We start from the raw sequence: 20,602 nt of genomic DNA, 5'->3' as shown, positions 1-20,602 counted from the left end.
ACCAAGACGCAGAGCCAACAGCAGATGGAAAAAACAGTGTGCAGATTCCTAAACTGGGAACTTTTTAAAAAGAAAAGGAGACTGTTCCACACAGTGGGGTGGTGGGAAGATGATGAAGAATCTGTAATTATGTTCAGTATCCAGCAGAGTTACAAAAGGTAGGTAACTTCTAACGGTTACTTCAAACCGCAGGTTCCTCACTTTGTGAATAGACACCTAAAGAGGTGGCTTGCTGGAATGGTTCAGATCAAAAAGACATACAGGACCAAATAAGTGAAATGCCCTTCCCATTAGACCAGATCGTTGAGGCATTAGAACTTTGTGAACGTGTGCACTGAGGCTCACATAGCAGCCTGACAGATGTCTGGGAGAGACACTCCGCATACTAACACAATGGTAGCGGATCCTGCTCTGGGGGAATGTGCCTTCTGGAGGCTGTTCCATAGTCAATGCATAGAATAGCCTAATACAAAGAACAATCCAAGAGAAGATGGTCCGTTTCTGTATCACCTTGACCTCCTTTGCATCAGAGAACCTCACAAAAAGCTGATCATTCACCTGATGTTCCTTGGTACAATAGATGTAAAAGCTAACAGCTGTATTGGGGTCAAAGTGATGGAGTTTCAATTGCTCTTTTGAGAGATGAGGCAAAAGGCCAGAAGAGTGATGACTTCGCCAATGAGAAAAGGCATCATCAAAATCGACAGGAATGCTGCTCTAGCACACAGCACAACCAACAAGGTCGTGAAAGGAGGCTAGACCGAGAGGACCGAAAGCTCACACGGCGTGCTTTTTTTATGGCAACCAGAAAAACTGTTTCCAATGTGAAAAAGTGCAATGGACAACTGGGCATTGGCTCAACAGGGGTACAGATGAGGAAAGTGAGGACCAAGTCCCACTTTGCCATCACAAAGGATTTGGCACATTACATGTTGCAAACGTTTTAAACATTCATCATAACATGCAATGCAAACAAGGACAGTTGGTCCAGCAAATTTAAAAAAAGGTCAAAAGGGCTGACAAATAACTGGCAGAGGACCCAAGACCCCACCCTGCTCTGCTTGTTGCAGTACCACATGGTGATGTTTGTGAGAATCTGAACCAGCTTGCCCTTGATAGTCAGAAGGAAGGCATTCAACGCCAAGCAAATCGCCTGCAGGTCCAACAGATTGCTTTGGAAGAGGATTCCGCCGGGGACCCAAGTCCTCTGATCTTCAACTCTCCCTGATGGCCTCCCCAATCCAACCCATCAGTGATGTGTCTGTCATCACTTTCAAGTCTGGGTGGGGCAGGGGGAGGGTTTTTCCACTGGTTCAACTGCAGTAAAGCAGCCACCAATTCAGGCTGCAGGTATGTTGCTGCATCCTCCGACACATGGATGAAATCCAACAAGTTCCTCTGGTGATGGGCACGATCAGAAAGCACACTAAGAAGATGTGCAACCTTCTTCTATGAGACAGAGGACAGAGGCTGAAACATCAGGATCATGGTCCAAATTACCTGTACTTGTTGGTTCAGAAGAAAGGCCCAGCAGCGCACCACATCCAAAATGGATGAGTAAATAAACGTCATGCAGGTGGAACAACGCTAACATCTAGTCTCCAGGATCCAGGGCTGAAAGAACGTGGGCAAGCATGAGCATCATGAACTTGTCCTTGTGCGGGAATGCACTGAGAGGGCAAAGATAAAGTGAGAACGAAGATGGCGTGAAAGCCTCTGTCCTGCAGCATGAGGATGTAGCAGGAATAATATCCAATCACCACATTGAAGCTGAAAGTGTCTCCATGGCTCCTTTTGTTAAAACAGCTTGCATCACCTGACGCAAGATGGACAGATGGTCCTCAGAAAGCTGATCTGATGCATGTGGCAGGGCAAAAAGGAATGGTAGGGTGCATCCCTGCTGGACAATTTGGAGAACTCAGGTGTTGAATGTAATGCTCTGACAGTATGAGAAGAAATGGCTTACCCTGCCTCCTACCAGGTGGTTGTGTCACTAAGAGGGTACTAAAGAAGTTTGGAAGTTTTAGCCTCTGATTGCCTGGTCGTGGTCTGCCGGGCTAACAATCCTAACCTCAAAAGGGTTGGGAAGCCTGTTGAGTGGGCAGCAGGGCCCGATACCTTTGATAATCCAGGCCACTGGCACTTCCCCAAAAAGGGAGAAATTGTCTGGGGGATTGCCAGTATGAGAGTGAAAGGCTTAATAAGCATACTGTAGCTCTGCTCTCCTTAAAACGTTCCTGGGCAGAGTCTGCCTTTCCCCCCAAACAAGCAGGTATCATTGAAGGGCATTTCCATCAAGGATGTCTCAACGTTCCCTGAAAAACTTGTGAATCTCACCCATTAGTGGTGCCGGAGCACCACTTTTGTCCAAGCTGCCTTTCAATGAACAATATCTAGGCCCACACGGATAACAATCTTGGCCACATCTCGGCCAACCTGAATGGTGGGGAAGATAAATGAGAAACAACAGTGCCTATGATGAGATGATAAACATAAAATGTGTGTGCGTGCAGGTGACCTTCTGACCAGTACTCCTTTCTTCAAGACCAAGAATATCTGTGCAGGGAACGTTTCATGCCTATCGACCCTGGAAGAATGTGAAATGGCAGTCTGCTATCCCCACACTGTCGGAATTGACCCATGTCTTGTCTCCTGTTGCTACTCATACTATCAGTCATGGAACATTACAAGAGGATATTCTCCAGGCTCCACTAAGGGTATTACCCAGTGCCAATGTTGCCTTAGTGATGGCCCATGTACCTTGGACACCAGGCGATCTCAGTCACTTATTTTAAAAGGTTACCAATATTAGGGAAGAACCCCAAAGTTTCAGAGAGGAACTAGTGACCACTGTTAACTGTTCAGAAGTGTCTGGCCTCCAAACCCCCACATTTATCTGGCACCCAACTCACCGAATATGAGATCCTATTGTTATCTGTAGGTCTGGTAACATTTTGATGACTTTAAGCCTCTATTGAAAATTATGGAATGGAACTTCAGTTCCAGGGAAGGCAATAAAAAATGGCCCCTACAGCCAGTTCGATGCTCTTCAATTCCCCTTTGAAACTGCTTTCATGAGAGGTGCAGCCCACCAGTCTTCCCTTTTTTGAAGTTTCTCATGGAAATGCTCTGGCTGTTTCAGCAGCTACGGCTGCAACATTTTCACTTGCTCACGCTACTCTGATGCTTCCTATCTGCCCCCATTGTGAATCTCAAATGGTCATCTTGCAAGCAGCAGAAGGGATGTAGGTTACTTCTGGACCACTTACGGCATTCCCATGATGATTGCTTGGTAGCGGCAAGGGTCCTACTACCATTACTTGCTTGTGGGCGTCATGCACTAGCAGATGTCAGCAAAGGGGATGATTGCTGCTGTGGAGAAAGAATGGTTCACCGCAAATTTCCACAAAGTGGCATGGGAGTATTGTTACATCTGTGCCATTTGTCAAGCCCACAATGTAGGGAAAGCGGCCAGAAAAACACAGGCTGCCACCCACTACCATGGGGCCCATTTGTAAATATTAAAGTAGAGTTCCTAAACATGCCTAAATGTCACAATTATGAGTATGTACTTGTTATTATTTGTATTTTTGCAGAGTGGGTAGAAGCCTAACCCCCCTATTAAAGCTGAAGCAAGTACAGTACCAAAAATACTGCTAAAAGCATTATCCGTCAGTTTGGCATTGTACTATAAGTGATAATGGAACTAACTTCACTGCCCAAATAATGTGTGACATTTGCACGGCCCTCCAAATACAACAGAACTTTCACTGTGCTTATCACTCCAGACAGCTGGGAAGATTAACTAGAATAATGGAGTGCTTAAAAATAAACTTACAAAGACCTGTGCAGAGACTGACCTCAAGATGCCTGATGTATTGCCCTAAGCTCTCATGAGCATGCGAGCTACTACAAACAATAAAACAGACGTTAGACCAGAAAAGGATTTAATGAGCAGACTGATGAGACTGCCTGCATCACCACTAGTACCACTAGCTGCGTTAGATATACATTTGGCTGATGACATCGTCTTGGATTATTGCAATGCTTTAATAAGTTTTGTGAAGACCTTCCATTCACAGGTATCAAGGCCTTTGCCCAAGGAAGGCAGTCAACGCCTTCGTTAACATCAGCCAGGAGATTGGGTGCATGTGAAAGTGCACAAGCAAAAAACAGCTTTGCAGCTTCAGAATAAGGGTCCTTCTTGGTACTGCCCACCACCAAAACTGTGGCTTCTTATCAAGGCCTCCATTTATGGACGCACACGTCCAACTGTAAAGAGACTTGTGCTCTGGCTGAAAGGTAGAGGAAATCTCAGGATGCAAGTGCATGAAACATCTCATTAAGAATATTTTTTGCCACTACATGCCGAAGTGGAGGTGCCCTTACAACATGTGTTGTGCAGCTCCACCAATACCACCTCTGAATGAGCACAGTAATTGCTAGAGTTAGGGCCAGCATGGGTCTGAGTAGTATGGCTGTTCTTTGCAACAACAGGAACACCCAGCGTATACTATGGTGCAACCCTGAAAGACTCCTTATCAGCCTAGACAAAGAGAATTGCTTTTGGAAGTGTTATGGACGGCTGAAAATAAGGCTGAAATAAGAGCTCGCTGTAATTTTCACACTTGAGATGCTGCGAGTTTTGTATTAAATATCTTCAACTTTGCCCAGAATACAAATTTGCTTGTAGCATGGAATGTTTTTGTAATAAGGAAAGAATATTGCATTGTGAATAAATAGCTGAAGAAAAGTTGGCAAGTGCATTTGCCGTTGGTGCAGTGCACTTAACGACAAAAGCTTCACCCAAGGATCCAGAGTGGGGCAGAACAGAAGGTTCCCTGGTCAGTGGGTATCTGATTATCATTAACTGTCCTACCCCAGAGCATCAAAGCAAAAAACATACCTGCACCTCCGGCAGAGATCAACTCTCCTTTGACATTCTACCCATCACCAAGCCATGCACAATATTTTTCTCTGAAACAAAAACAGCCATGCACCAGCTGGTCTACATTGATATGCAAAGATATTTTGTATTGTGTCTATCATGCTGATTAAATAACCTGGGTAAAAAAAGAAAATGGAGGGGGATCTAGATGAGGTGGACACTACTAGCCCCCACAGAGTGCAAATAAGTGTATTGGTAGATGGAGAGGAGCTTCTGGCAGTACTAATTCATGTGTAAACACTATTGCAGTGGATGAGGAAGTTAATAGGTGGCAAGGGAATGAGGACAGGCTGGCTGAGGGAGAAATTCAGGGAGGGAAAGGTGGAAGGGAGTTAGCGAAATAGGGCAAGCTGAATAGAATGTTGCTACGTTTGTTCAAATGTACTTACAGTTCACCTCAAATTGCAGACATCATCATAGGGAGCATAAGAACATCTAACAGAACAAGATGACTATTAAGTTGCATTTTGGCTTTTAAAACAGCCTTTGCTATTTTGTAGAGGACAATGTGAATTTGCCAGTGGCCATGTGCCTTATGACCTGGTAAAAAGTGCACATGCTGCTGTAATAAAAAGGTTATCTGTGCTCCAAGTATGCACTTGGCTTGATTCATTCCTCTGACACCCTGTCACCATCAATGACCTTCACAGAAACTGGAAAGAGAAGAGGAAGAACTGATGGCCATCTGAAGTGGTCAGTGGAGTTAGCTGACCACGATGCCTATGAAGGAGTTTCAGCTGATGTCCCCATTATGCTTTGCAAATGGTTCTCATGTGGTCACCTCCACCTGTGCTACAACTTTGTCATTATCTACTGCGCCCTGGAAAATACGGACGTCGTGGATGTGAAGTTACTGCTGGAACAAGCTTTCTGAATATGGAAGCCAAAAATAACTTCCCACCGAGCAATGGAAATGGCACATTTTGTGGGAATTCACCTGAAAGGATACTGTGTTCTAAGCAGGGTGAGTGTGAGGTCCCAGAGGATTTCTGCCTGGAGCCCTAGGTCCCTAACATACAGGGACACTTTTGGCCCTAGTCTCCACGTAAATGCCATGACCACCTGGCATATTCCCAGGCCCCATCCTTTACAGTGACGGTGAAATAATGAACACAAGGAATGCAGTTAGGAAAGAGGTGGAAAGGATGAGGACAATACTAGGTGCCAATATGAAAGCCATGACCCTTATCCACTAGTGCATGAATCACTATTGAAAGATATCTAAGGAACACTTTTCTGAGCCGTATAGAGCAGGTCAGATGGTCATTAACACAAGTCAGAAGGAAAGGTGGTGGGATTTCTTCTTCGCCAAAGATATGGCGGGTCTGTGTTTGCCATAAAATTATGTTTCTTCATTACGTGCTATACAATCCCTGTACTTTGGGTTTTAACAGGATATATGTGCTGTATGACAAAAAAAAGCATTGAAGAGGAAAGGTCAGGGTTTTGTAAAGGAAATAGTAGATGGGTAGTGAAGGTAAAACGAAGGATGTATTAAAGATCTAGACAGACTAGAGGTCATCAAAGAGTTCTTTATTAGTGTTTGAGGAAGGACAAAAGAATGGAATTGTGGAACATAAATAAAAAACACTACAGTCCCCATGATGAGAAAGGAAAAATAAAATGTGTTTGTGAGCAGATGACCTCCTGACCAGTGCTCCTCTCTTCAACATTAAGAATGTTTGTGCAGGCCATCTTTCAACACCAACTGCCCTAAAGTGAAATATCAGTTTCTGCTCTGAGATATTTGCTGTCCCTGCACATTGCTTACCATGTCACTGTACAAGGCTGAACTTTTAAGCATTTTACTTACTATTGCGTTTTGGCAAGCTGGAACAGATTCTAATTACAGGAAGCCTTACTTAAGTTGTGTGGATCACCTCTTTTACTGTTAAACATTTAGCTTGTACAGGCCTCCTCTTACAGGGAACCAGATGACTTTGGACCATGTAGATCTGTATATATACTGCCTGTGTTCAGTGTCAGGAGCAGAATGGTGGCTGATGTTCTGCATTGGTTAACACACTTTGTTGACGCATCTTTTTAAATGTGTTTTCTGTTATTAACGTAGTAAAGTGTTTTTTTTTTCTTCCACAATGGCAAGGCTGGCGGAAGAGAACATACCTTTGCAAAAAATGTCCATGCAGTTGGACTGTCCAGAGTCATCATGTGAAAGGCATTTGGGATGACCTTCTGGTGGACACCTGCACCAACAAACTTTCTTGGGTTGGATATTGAGTTAAAAAGTCTGGGTCACCTGAATCTGGTCTACAGCAAAATGCTGACTGACTGGTGGGCCAGAGCAGGGTTATGCTTTATTGTCCAGTAGCGTGTCCACGGGGGCCTCATTAACGGGGATGAAGAGGTTTGGTCAGTGCCCAACCAGCCTGAAGGACCTCTGTGATGCCATTTTTATTACGTTCCACAGAGGGGAGGTAGAGGCCAAGGACCTCAGCAGCACTTCAAATCAAAGTGGTAAAAGATGTACGCTCTTCCATAGCTGGTCCAGGGCAGGGAACACCAACCAATTATCGAGTGAGGTATTCAACCCACTGGCATCCTGTGGGTCCATGTACCAATTATCACCCTAGAAGGTAGGGGGGATCAAACACTTTGCATCTCCTCCATTGTAATCTCATCATGGCTGGCTCTTGTTGTTGTCCATCACTTGTTGTTTTTGCTTTGTCGCCCTAATTGGGAAGGGTATGCCCAGACGTGGGTCCTGTGCTTCCCATGCCACTGGATTCAAGCTAGCCTGGCTGATGAGGGGTGAAACCCCGAAACCGGTCCTAGGATGCTTGTTTCCGGTCCAGTGAGGACCTGGCTTGGCAGTTCGGTCTGGACTGTTCCCATGAGGAACATGGTCAAGACTGATTTGCTCATGGCTGGGTCCAAACTGGGGTGGCATGGTGAGCAAAAGAACGATGGATTAAACCCAGATCTATGACTGGGGTGAGTGTTTGACAATGTTCAGCATTCCGTCCATCACTTGTTGTTTTTGCTTTGTCGCCCTAAGTGGGAAGGGTATGCCCAGACGTGGGTCCCGTGCTTCCCATGCCACTGGATTCAAGCTAGCCTGGCTGATGAGGGGTGAAACCCCGAAACCGGTCCTAGGATGCTTGTTTCCGGTCCAGTGAGGACCTGGCTTGGCAGTTCGGTCTGGACTGCTCCCATGAGGAACAAGGTCAAGACTGATTTGCTCATGGCTGGGTCCAAACTGCGGTGGCATGGTGAGCAAAAGAACGATGGATTAAACCCAGATCTATGACTGGGGGGGTGAGTGTTTGACAATGTTCAGCATTCCGTCCATCACTTGTTGTTTTTGCTTTGTCACCCTAAGTGGGAAGGGTATGCCCAGACGTGGGTCCCGTGCTTCCCATGCCACTGCATTCAAGCTAGCCTGGCTGATGAGGGGTGAAACCCCGAAACCGGTCCTAGGATGCTTGTTTCCGGTCCAGTGAGGACCTGGCTTGGCAGTTCGGTCTGGACTGTTCCCATGAGGAACAGGGTCAAGACTGATTTGCTCGTGGCTGGGTCCAAACTGGGGTGGCATGGTGAGCAAAAGAACAATGGATTAAACCCAGATCTATGACTGGGGGGTGAGTGTTTGAAAATGTTCAGCATTCCGTCCATCACTTGTTGTTTTTGCCTTGTTGCTGTCCCGCAGTCCAAGCCAAAAACTGGTGTACTGTTGTACACAACTGCACAGTAGAGGATTAGTGTGTGATGGGTTGAGTACAGGCTGCATCACATTACAGCCTTGGTTGGAATGATTTTGGCTCCTATTTGGAGACCACAGTGGGTTGCAGCTCATTTTCAAGAGCTGGCGGTGGTGTCTATGTCCCTAGGACCGCCGTACAGTTCAATGCCAACCACCAGAAGCGGGTTAAAAGTGCACAGCCAGCTGAAGGGGTGAACCTGATGGTGGTAAACCCCCTTGGTCTTTTCTTGAGGACCGAATGTGCACCAGAAGGAGCATGTAGTGTGCCAAAGATGCAAAGCATGGCCTCACAAAAGGCTTTGACCTGTTCAGACATCGCCAATGGACCTGAAAAACCAGGGTGCATCACAATCAGGGACAGAATCGGCACCTCCGCAGATCAAGACCAACATCTGGAAGCATGGTGATGCCCTCGAGCCTTCTCTGGAGAGTGGGGGGGCTAAGTCCCCCTGGGGCCTAATCCCGCTTGAGATTCTTATGTTTTTCCTTTCACTAACCTGAAGACTTCGACCGTGAGGGTGTGCTGGAATGACTTTGGGAGCAGGAGCAGGGGGTCTGTACTCTCGACTTGCAGAGGAACCTGCATTGAGTCTTGCGGTGCTTCACCACACAGAGCTTTGCCTCACATTCATGAATGGTTTGTGTGGATATGGGCACAGTCGCCGCAGGCCTTCAAGTCCTAAGAATAACATAAGCTTGCTAGGTATACATCGTGATCTGTCACAAAAATCTGTTTACAACAGCACCTACAAGAATTACATTCTGTACTCTTAGAGGGGGGGCATGCTCCCTTGCAAACGGACAAAAAAATGATTTTGAGGGATAAATTACTTCACAGAGAAACAAAGAAGTGAAGAGCTGAGCTCCAGGTCTGAGTCTGAAGGCAGGGAAAGAAAGGAATTGACGTAGTCTGTGTCCATGGATGGCGCATATACAACTCTGGTCATCACCTCCGGAGAGGTGCATTATTGGTGCGGAGCTGCAGAGTGCCGCCTGCCACTGATCCGGAGAACTGCTTTTTGGGTTTCTGTATCCAGTGTGGAGTATGGTGTTATTCACTCAGTGAGGAATCTGCTGCATCAATCACAATTCATAATTTAGACATTTTACATTTCATATGTCCATGAAAGAGCCCAAACACAGAGCAAATGGTTTAATCTGAAGTACAGATGCACACTGCTAATAGTATTTAAGATAGTCCAATAAGTCCAATTGTTTCAAAAGTACACTTCATCAATGTGGTGATTTTAGTTTTTCTACAGAGGAGTATAGGAGACTATGACAACATTCTTACAATGCAGCAGCCGACACGTTTTACGTCTCCTGGACTTTTTTAAGGCTGCAAACAACTTAAAGATAAACCTCAAGGTTCACCTATCTTTGTGGCTACTCACTTGCAGTTCCTATATTGCTATAATTTCAACCTTTTGACTATAGACCTTAATTTACGTATATTCAACTTTTTTGATTGCTTTGATTCTCCCGCTGTGATGGTTTAGGATTCACTAAGAAATGGCCGCCACTTATGGCCATTCTTTATTGGGACTACGAGTCCCTGTTTAGTTTCTATTGTTGGCATAGTTTGTCCACTCTGGGGTCACTTCACTCTACATCGTGTATCGTTTCATATCCTTGTTGACACCCACCTGCCGGTTCAGATATTGCAATGTATATACAGCCTTTTGACGATGGTGCTTAACTTAAGTACATTCAAACCTTTTCGATATTTTGATTATACCACTGTGGTGGTTCAGGTCTCACTCAGAAATGGCTGCCATTTCTTACTGGGACTGTGTATCCCTTGTTAGTTTTCATGCGTGTAGGTGGGGTTAATGTTTAAATAGACATGCTATTGTTGGTCTCTCTCTGACCTTTGACGGTACACATACACAGAACTAAGAAAAGAGAGGCCATTCCATTCCTCCTCTCTCCATGAATCAATCTGGAACTTGCCCCGGGGATCCGCCAGTTTGTTTTGAATAACATGTATTCTTTAATGTTTTCCTTGTAGACTTATCAAGGCCATGCTATTTTATAAAAACTCTGTGCTATAAACTGATCTCAAAACAACGGATGCAGCACTCGCTCATACTTCTTCCGTCGCTGGCCACATGCTTTATAGAGATTTCAAGTTTGGGTGCATGCCTTTTCATTGACCCATTTGGAAAAGCCTTACTACATGGCCAACCTTTACTTTGGTTAAGAGCTGTCTTACTATTATTCGGATAATGACGGCTCTATATTTTGTCATGTCTCTAAGTTTATCTGTTACTTGTTCAACCCTCCACAGACTGTGTTTACTCAATTACATAGCCTATGGACACACCTGGGAGAGGACCTCATTTATATACAGGTATTCTTTAGTTCTTCGATTTCAGCTCTTTTATCAGCCTTCTTAGCTGACGACTTCTCATTGTTTTTTTTTATTTTCATTTTTCACATGGTCACAGTTTACCAGTGCATATTGAGGCATCTTTCTGTTATGTTCAGGTACATGTCCACTGTCGTTACCACTACTATTGGGCACGTCATTTTTTTTACATTGTGCTCTGTGGCCTTTATTATCTTTTTTTCGTGGTGTTTTGCATTGGCTCACATTGACTATATTTATATTTCTCTTGTTATCGGTGCACTGGTATGTTCACAGATTTTGGTGACCTCTTCTTTACTTCCTTCTGTTTTTTGCACACAAGTCCTCAAATATCTAGTACTTTTGAAGTGTTCACTAGGGTTGGTTTCACAGGTGTTTCCATCCAGTAGTAACATGAAGCACACTGTAGGCTCAGCTGGGAATAGGGTCTTTTGCTATAGTCATTTAAGTATAGCTTTTACTGTAATATGATAAGTATGACATGGCTATTTTACCTGTATGTTGTTTCAAGCCTTGAAAAAGTCCAGGGGACGAAACACGTGTTGGCTGCTGCATTATAATAATGTTGTTATACTCGCCTATACTCGTCTGAATAATAATTAAAATCACTGCAATGATGAAATTTACTTTTGAGACTTTTGAACTATTTTAAATACTATTAGCAATGTGCACTGGTACTTCAGATTACATTGAGTTTCCGACGTGGTTCTCCAGATCGGATATTCCTTTCACCTGAGGTGACAGGGTGATTCCAAACCAGGCCTGCACGTGCACCACATGCTTTGAGGGCATAAAGTTTGTTTTCATATATTCTTAACCCCACTACTATTAGCTAACTGTGAATGTGCAGGACCTTGGCACTGTCACCACTCAGAGCAATTGGTCTTTACCTCAGTTGAGAAGTATGAGATTTCAGAATCCATGGTGCCCAACGTTGCTCCCACAATTTCTCACAGATGGCACAGTCTGGCAGGGGGTTTCACTAGCACTGTAGGCTTGCACCCTCCCACCACTTCTGTATAGAGTAGCTGTTGCATGGCCTTTACGGAGGCCATCACCCAGTGTGGCTGGGGGAGTGAGTGAGGTGCCTGGATAAAGGGGAGGGGGGGGGAACCAAATTGGTGCGGAGCTGTACAGTGCCATCTGCCTATCAGTCCGAGGAGTTCCAAGGATAACACCCACGGCTCAGGCACTGTACCCACCGGTCGTCAGCCTCCTTCCTACTCGTTAAGACATACAGGGGGTGCAAAGGCACCAGCTGAGAAGTGAGTACAAGGAGCGGAGTCGCCCTCTGGTTGCTGATGGGAGAGTGTCCTCGGGGGTGAAGCCCGTGAAAAGGAGACGGGAAAACGATTACAAGAAGTCCAAGGACCCTAGGACCTGGGCACAGGAGAACAATGCGGGCCCCGGGTGAAGTTGGGAGATGGGTGCAGCACTACAGGAGCCAGTAAGACTGCAGGCATGCAATATGACACAGGGAAAGGCTAGTGCCCAAAAGAGTAGCATAACACCCCAGCAATGTAGACTCAGTGTCCCTGCTTCCTCCTCATGGGACTCATGGTCTGGCCCGTCACTTCTGCAAAACACTGTTGCAACACAGTTAGGCACTGATGGGGCGAAGCAGACAATATTTCTGGAGTTGCAGCGGACCGCTGGGAGTGCCAATGGCACCACTCTGCAAAGGGCAGAGAGAAGTAGTTCAGCAAGGGCTGCCCCAGGCTGGACGCAGATATACTGTCGCTCAGTGTAGTTCTTTGCTACATTCGCGGGGTGTGGTCGCTTACAAGAGGGCCCAGTTGGGGAAGGGGCATGTATGCATAAGAGAAGCCTGTGCCCCTCCCCCAGGCTCCTAGGAGCCTGATGTGACATCTGCCAACAAGGTCATCTGGCGCAGGATCGGCAGTCTCACTCTCTGGATGATCGGGCGAGGGATCTGGCACTGTCAGGCTCTGCAGCTGCATGGGCAATCAGCGTAGCTTGTTGCGGCAGCCCCAGGTCATTGACGTACGGGCTTTAATCCCGGTCCGCATGTTCAAATGTGGGACTCGTCGCCTTCCATCACATAATTCGTTTTCCTCACCCCCTTCTCCGGTTGGGACAAAATTGAACAGATAAAGTCAGCAGCAAGGAGGCAGGGAACAGAGGGGCACCTCCCGAAGATCTCCATTCCTGCAGCTCTTACATGGAGTGGTCATCTCAGTAGGTGGCCAGACCACACCCGACATTCTACATTTCATTTTACAATATATTTAAATTTATTTGCATTATGTTTCAACTTTATCATTTTAATGACACTAATATAAATAGGTTTGTCCAGAGTCAAGTTATTTTTTGAGGTAAACACAATTAGCTCATTATTACTGCTAATGTTGTGGGTGTAATTTGCATGTCACATTTAATACATATAAAGTTGTGTGATTTACAGTGAACCCCAACTGCACCACAACAAAGAAATCCAATGAACTAGGGGATGGTATAAAAAGAAATTAACCATAGTCTGTACAGTGGCACTATGCTGCAATGGGACTGTGGCAGTAACAGATAAACTATTTCAAAACCATGGAGGTGAGGGGGGTTAGTATGACCTCTGGCTATGTCTAGTCTAATGAATCACACCTCGCTACTGTACTAAGACTCACCATTTAGGGCTGAAGTATAAGATTTTAACTAAAAGTGAATGTAGAATTGTATATTGAGTTTTATGACGCTGTTATACTATCTAAAATGTTTACGTGATTTAGCAAAATTTAAATAAAATCTATTTAATTGTTAAAAGCATGTTCCTGGGTGCACATTATGAACTACCAATGTACTTGTGCAGCTGCGTATAATCCACATATCATATATGCATTTCCAAGATTCCGATACCCAACACACTATTTTTTAAATAAATACCTCTTCTGCAGCACTTAAAGGTATGTGTGATTCACTCTTAATAAGAAACAGGAACATACGGTACAGTAGTTAGTGTCTATAAAAACAGGACAAGACCACCAGATGTGTGCAAAAGATAAGAGTGGAGCTGAAAAAAAACACTGGAAAATCCTACAATTTTTATCCATGAAATGATGAAGGCGAAAAAATGTTTATTATTGGTATGTCTAGAATCGTAGGGTAGTCTGGTACTTTAAAACAGGACAGCAGCCAAAGGACATAACACATGGTTGTCAAGCATAGGCCAATAAGGACTGCATCCATGGTAGACTTCCACATACAAAACATAAAATAAATCTAAATTTATTGTATGAATGTACAATACGTATGTACGATGTATGTACAATAAATCTAAATTTAAGTCATTCAGTAAATGGATATTCTGTAAATAAGGCTCTACATCCTTGTCATTAAGTGAAGGTTTAAGAAGTTCTAGCAGCAGACATTGTGTACACAGATTAAACCTGGGGAAGGAGGAATATTAAGCAACCACTAGCACAGGGAAATAGTGCTTAAAGATAGGACATGGAACTAGCTATCTGTGTATGTGAGACAATGAAAACAAGATCAAATTACAGTACAGAGGTTAGAACTAAAGAACGGAAAGGTTTTTTTTCAGGTAATCTATGCTCAGATCTACTACAGAAATATTCTCCGTCTCTGTACACATTTCTGTTGAATGTGAAAACAAAATGATTATAAACATGTCCCTATTCAGACATGTATGCGTCAAAAAGGAGCTACCGGGATAGCATTTGTGCTGTCGAGAGGAAGGCCCACGTATTATGAAAAGCTCCAATATCTGTGACGGGTTTCACATGAAAAGATTAAGGTCAAGCTGGTTTACGGACTTTATTCATAAGCAACTGATCAAGCCAGATGTCTGTTTGCCAAATGAGGACTGTAGGGAGTCTCCATTACAATATTAAAAAGCAAGAGAGTGCATTAACCTATAAATAACTAGGTGCTATATGAATCAATACCAAGGGAAAAATTGGGGAGACCTATTAAATGGGGCTTCTCCAGTGCTTTAACAATGAGCGCAGTAAGCGATTTGAATTTGTGGCAATCGATAATTTTAAAGTTGCCTTTTGCTTAAGCAGTGAACAGCAACTAGTTATTTTAATATCATTTGTTTCACTAAAAGAGGTGGTTTTACAACTAGTGTGAAACTAAACGGATTCAAAACAAACAACAGAGCCTAAATCCACATTAAGCCTTTACCTTTGAATTTAAGTACACCGAACTACAGGGAGATCAACCAGCATTGCTGTAAAAAGTACTTATTAGAACAAAAGAGGACAGACAACCTGGCACGCTCTTCGGAAATTAAACTGCCTGTCAAGGTGTCCGTCTCTGGCACATAGATATTCTGTTTAATGCTCCTTAAAGCAAACGACTGAGTAAAGAAAACCCTTGATCAAAAAGGTTTCACAAAAAAAAAAATTAAAAAAAATTGTGAAAAACATATTTGAGTATTTTCGCACAAGTAGGACACATTTTCTTCAAACAGTATCAGACCTGGAAACCAGTAAAACTATGGGTTGGAATTAAGAAAAGATCAGACATTAACAAAATGCTGAAGTTTAAAAGAACTCTTGCATGCACTGATGTACGTACTGGAAATGTTCACCGCTGTGCAGGTTGTTAGCGCGAAGAAGGCCATAAAAGTTCACTTGTGTGTTCTCTCCTGAAGAGTTCAGATCCTGCTCTTTACCTTCCCTGATCATGGTGCGTTTGAGCAGACTGGAACATTTCAAGGCCAGCTCAAGGGCATCCATCCAGCACCTGCCTGAATACAAAGACAACCTCTTTACATATGAAATACAAACACTATTCCTGCCAAGAGATATGCTCGCGCTATCATCAGTCACAGTTTTAAGAACGGTAAATGCCATCAACTCATTTTGCTAATACATATAAAACATTTTGAAACACAAGTAACAGTGTGTTAAGAGAAACACCCACTTTCACCTACAGGTTTCTCAATAGTGCTATGGTAATCTCAAAATAAAATGATGCTATAATATCTCGTTAAATTAAGACAATTTTAGACCAATGAGACATTTTCATTTACTAATAGCTGGCAACCTTTCAACAGCCTGCGGCGGGACCGTAATCTGTGCAACAGCATAAAACTTGACACTTTCTGAGCAGCTCCCCTCTCGTTTCTGAATTAAACCCGATGGCGAGATGCAATATCATAGTCCTAGTGACCCAGGGTTATGGTTGAGAGTTGATCAGTGATGACAACGTAGGAGCACTATGAGGCGGGAGTAAATATAGGTTAACATTCAATTATTTTTATGCCTACCCCTCTTCCATTTACTACAGAATCAAAAAAGAAAAACAATTAAAGACCTGATGTAAAAGCATGGAGATGGTAAAAGCTGTTGCAAACTCCACACCGACTTCTACCAAATCCACTGTTTTTTTCGAGTTGACCTATTATACTAAATTAGTTTGCAAAATCCAGATTCGTGGTGGGTCTCAATTCGACCTACCTCATGAATATTACTAGTCGCAAATTAAACCCTACTATGAATCACTACCCTGCTAGGGTACATAGACCACCTCGTCTGCGATTGCTTTTAAATAAAAAAAATCATTTTTTAATTTAATGTAGCATGTTTTCCTTAAGGGAAAACAGATGAGTTAAAAAAATGAAATATTTGACATCTTTTAGAATAGGTAGTAATCCATGGCGTTTCTGCCCTGCCTACTCTTAAAAATGTTTTTTCAACATGCACAAAGAGTAGTGGGTCCCAATGAGACCTTTTCCCATTTGCACATGCCTGATCACTACCTTTTAGTACTTGGTCAAAGATTCATGTTTTACAACCAGAATTTGACTGCAAAATATTAACACATACCAATGCAATTCCAAATACCAATGCAAGTCCAAATTCCAATGCAAGTCCAAATTCCAATGCAAGTCCAAATTCCAATGTGGACTCTGGCTGCAAGCCCAAATTGCGATTTGGTAACAAGTTACTGAATCACTATTTGAGGACTGTACATAATAAAATACTTTTGTTGCAGTAAAACACGGACAGATTTTGCAAATCAAGTCATTTGCAACCAAAAAAGTTTTTGTAGTTCTGGCTGTAAATGTGTACGCGATGAGATTACCTGTTGACAGCATTTCACTATCTCTGACCTCATCTGTGCCATTACAGAAGGGGACCGTTATATGAAAATAGCAGTCCATTCAAGTGAAAACAAAAGATGTCTGTCCCTAACATGTAGGCCATGCACCCTCTGAATGAGACAGTAAGCAAAAACTGGCAGTTTGTTTTTTCTTTGCACTAGTCTGCCTCGTGAGTAACTTATACCTTAAGATTGAGGCAGGACAGTGAGGAAGTCATGAATGGTCTGAACTTCAGCTGATTTGTATGATGTTTGTCTCCAGTAGAGGAACACAAGGTAAAAAATGATAGAAAATGCTGACAACTGTCAGCGTTTTAGAAGCACTAGCAATAAACGTTTCTATAATCTTTATTATTTTGCTGAAACTCTTAATGTGCTGTGGAATGTCACCTTCTGAGTCAGAATCCCCTTAGGCACAGGGTCACCTAACTAAGATTGGAAGAGAGAATACTGACTTTATATAAAGATCTTACAGGCCACAATTGACAACTCTTAGATTTCATTACTAATCTTTGAACAAGTTCCTCCATTAAACAGCTTGTTAGTGATCTTCCTCTGCCAATAACTGTTTATTACTGGAGCTGTCAGGAAGCTTCTTCCTATGTGACCTCTTGCGTAGGCCACTATAGCAGCTAAGTCTACTTTCCACAATGCATATCTTAACTTGCAGTCTAGTAGGTATGTGAAATATTTTAACACTGTTGTGTCCTTAGTGTTTTCCCTTATTATCCCCCTCTTACAACACCATAAGTAGTAACGTTTCCATTTCGCAATGTAGCCCTTCCTTGTTGTTGGCCTTCTTGCTTCTCTAACAACAGCCATTATGTTTTCTGGTGGTTTTAGATGACCGAATTCTGACTCTTCAGGAGTCAGGCTACCACACTCAAAGACTCTGGTTTTGGGTGTAGCACTGTAAGGAAATGCCTCCTTGGCATGGTTGCCCCCTGACTTTTTGCCTTTGCTGATGCTATGTTTACAATTGAAAGTGTGCTGAGGCCTGCTAACCAGGCCCCAGCACCAGTGTTCTTTCCCTAACCTGTACTTTTGTATCCACAATTGGCAGACCCTGGCATCCAGATAAGTCCCTTGTAACTGGTACTTCTAGTACCAAGGGCCCTGATGCCAAGGAAGGTCTCTAAGGGCTGCAGCATGTCTTATGCCACCCTGGAGACCTCTCACTCAGCACAGACACACTGCTTGCCAGCTTGTGTGTGCTAGTGAGGACAAAACGAGTAAGTCGACATGGCACTCCCCTCAGGGTGCCATGCCAGCCTCTCACTGCCTATGCAGTATAGGTAAGACACCCCTCTAGCAGGCCTTACAGCCCTAAGGCAGGGTGCACTATACCATAGGTGAGGGTACCAGTGCATGAGCATGGTACCCCTACAGTGTCTAAACAAAACCTTAGACATTGTAAGTGCAGGGTAGCCATAAGAGTATATGGTCTGGGAGTCTGTCAAACACGAACTCCACAGCACCATAATGGCTACACTGAAAACTGGGAAGTTTGGTATCAAACTTCTCAGCACAATAAATGCACACTGATGCCAGTGTACATTTTATTGTAAAATACACCACAGAGGGCACCTTAGAGGTGCCCCCCTGAAACTTAACCGACTGTCTGTGTAGGCTGACTAGTTCCAGCAGCCTGCCACACCAGAGACATGTTGCTGGCCCCATGGGGAGAGTGCCTTTGTCACTCTGAGGCCAGTAACAAAGCCTGTACTGGGTGGAGATGCTAACACCTCCCCCAGGCAGGAGCTGTGACACCTGGCGGTGAGCCTCAAAGGCTCACCCCTTTGTCACAGCCCAGCAGGGCACTCCAGCTTAGTGGAGTTGCCCGCCCCCTCCGGCCACGGCCCCCACTTTTGGCGGCAAGGCTGGAGGGAACAAAGAAAGCAACAAGGAGGAGTCACTGGCCAGTCAGGACAGCCCCTAAGGTGTCCTGAGCTGAGGTGACTCTGACTTTTAGAAATCCTCCATCTTGCAGATGGAGGATTCCCCCAATAGGGTTAGGATTGTGACCCCCTCCCCTTGGGAGGAGGCACAAAGAGGGTGTACCCACCCTCAGGGCTAGTAGCCATTGGCTACTAACCCCCCAGACCTAAACACGCCCTTAAATTTAGTATTTAAGGGCTACCCTGAACCCTAGAAAATGAGATTCCTGCAACTACAAGAAGAAGGACTGCCTAGCTGAAAACCCCTGCAGAGGAAGACCAGAAGACGACAACTGCCTTGGCTCCAGAAACTCACCGGCCTGTCTCCTGCCTTCCAAAGATCCTGCTCCAGCGACGCCTTCCAAAGGGACCAGCGACCTCGACATCCTCTGAGGACTGCCCCTGCTTCGAAAAGACAAGAAACTCCCGAGGACAGCGGACCTGCTCCAAGAAAGACTGCAACTTTGTTTCCAGCAGCCTTGAAAGAACCCTGCAAGCTCCCCGCAAGAAGCGTGAGACTTGCAACACTGCACCCGGCGACCCCGACTCGGCTGGTGGAGATCCAACACCTCAGGAGGGACCCCAGGACTACTCTGATACTGTGAGTACCAAAACCTGTCCCCCCTGAGCCCCCACAGCGCCGCCTGCAGAGGGAATCCCGAGGCTTCCCCTGACCGCGACTCTTTGAATCCAAAGTCCCGACGCCCGGGAGAGACCCTGCACCCGCAGCCCCCAGGACCTGAAGGACCGGACTTTCACTGGAGAAGTGACCCCCAGGAGTCCCTCTCCCTTGCCCAAGTGGAGGTTTCCCCGAGGAACCCCCCCCTTGCCTGCCTGCAGCGCTGAAGAGATCCCGAGATCTCTCATAGACTAACATTGCGAACCCGACGCCTGTTTCTACACTGCACCCGGCCGCCCCCGCGCTGCTGAGGGTGAAATTTCTGTGTGGACTTGTGTCCCCCCCGGTGCCCTACAAAACCCCCCTGGTCTGCCCTCCGAAGACGCGGGTACTTACCTGCAAGCAGACCGGAACCGGGGCACCCCCTTCTCTCCATTCTAGCCTATGTGTTTTGGGCACCACTCTGAACTCTGCACCTGACCGGCCCTGAGCTGCTGGTGTGGTGACTTTGGGGTTGCTCTGAACCCCCAACGGTGGGCTACCTTGGACCAAGAACTGAACCCTGTAAGTGTCTTACTTACCTGGTAAAACTAACCAAAACTTACCTCCCCTAGGAACTGTGAAAATTGCACTAAGTGTCCACTTTTAAAACAGCTATTTGTGAATAACTTGAAAAGTATACATGCAATTTTGATGATTTGAAGTTCCTAAAGTACTTACCTGCAATACCTTTCGAATGAGATATTACATGTAGAATTTGAACCTGTGGTTCTTAAAATAAACTAAGAAAAGATATTTTTCTATACAAAAACCTATTGGCTGGATTTGTCTCTGAGTGTGTGTACCTCATTTATTGTCTAGGTGTATGTACAACAAATGCTTAACACTACTCCTTGGATAAGCCTACTGCTCGACCACACTA

General features: G+C 44.6%; 1 protein-coding gene across 3 annotated transcripts in view; it reads right to left on the bottom strand.

Annotated features, from left to right (window-relative positions):
• The window catches only part of OSBPL8 (oxysterol binding protein like 8), a 943,374-nt gene that overhangs the window by 206,739 nt on the left and 716,033 nt on the right, over nucleotides 1–20,602 (bottom strand). For all 3 annotated transcript variants that reach the window (XM_069229570.1, XM_069229571.1, XM_069229572.1), the window contains one exon: nucleotides 15,595–15,766. In XM_069229570.1, coding sequence (XP_069085671.1) covers nucleotides 15,595–15,766 — 172 coding nt within the window. The remainder of the gene's footprint in view (nucleotides 1–15,594; nucleotides 15,767–20,602) is intronic.

Source organism: Pleurodeles waltl, chromosome 4_1 (genome assembly GCF_031143425.1).
Source record: "Pleurodeles waltl isolate 20211129_DDA chromosome 4_1, aPleWal1.hap1.20221129, whole genome shotgun sequence".
In the NCBI taxonomy this organism is placed as follows: Eukaryota; Metazoa; Chordata; class Amphibia; order Caudata; family Salamandridae; genus Pleurodeles; species Pleurodeles waltl.
The sequence above is the reverse complement of the archived record's forward strand: the minus strand, read 5'-3'. Positions and strand labels throughout refer to the sequence as shown.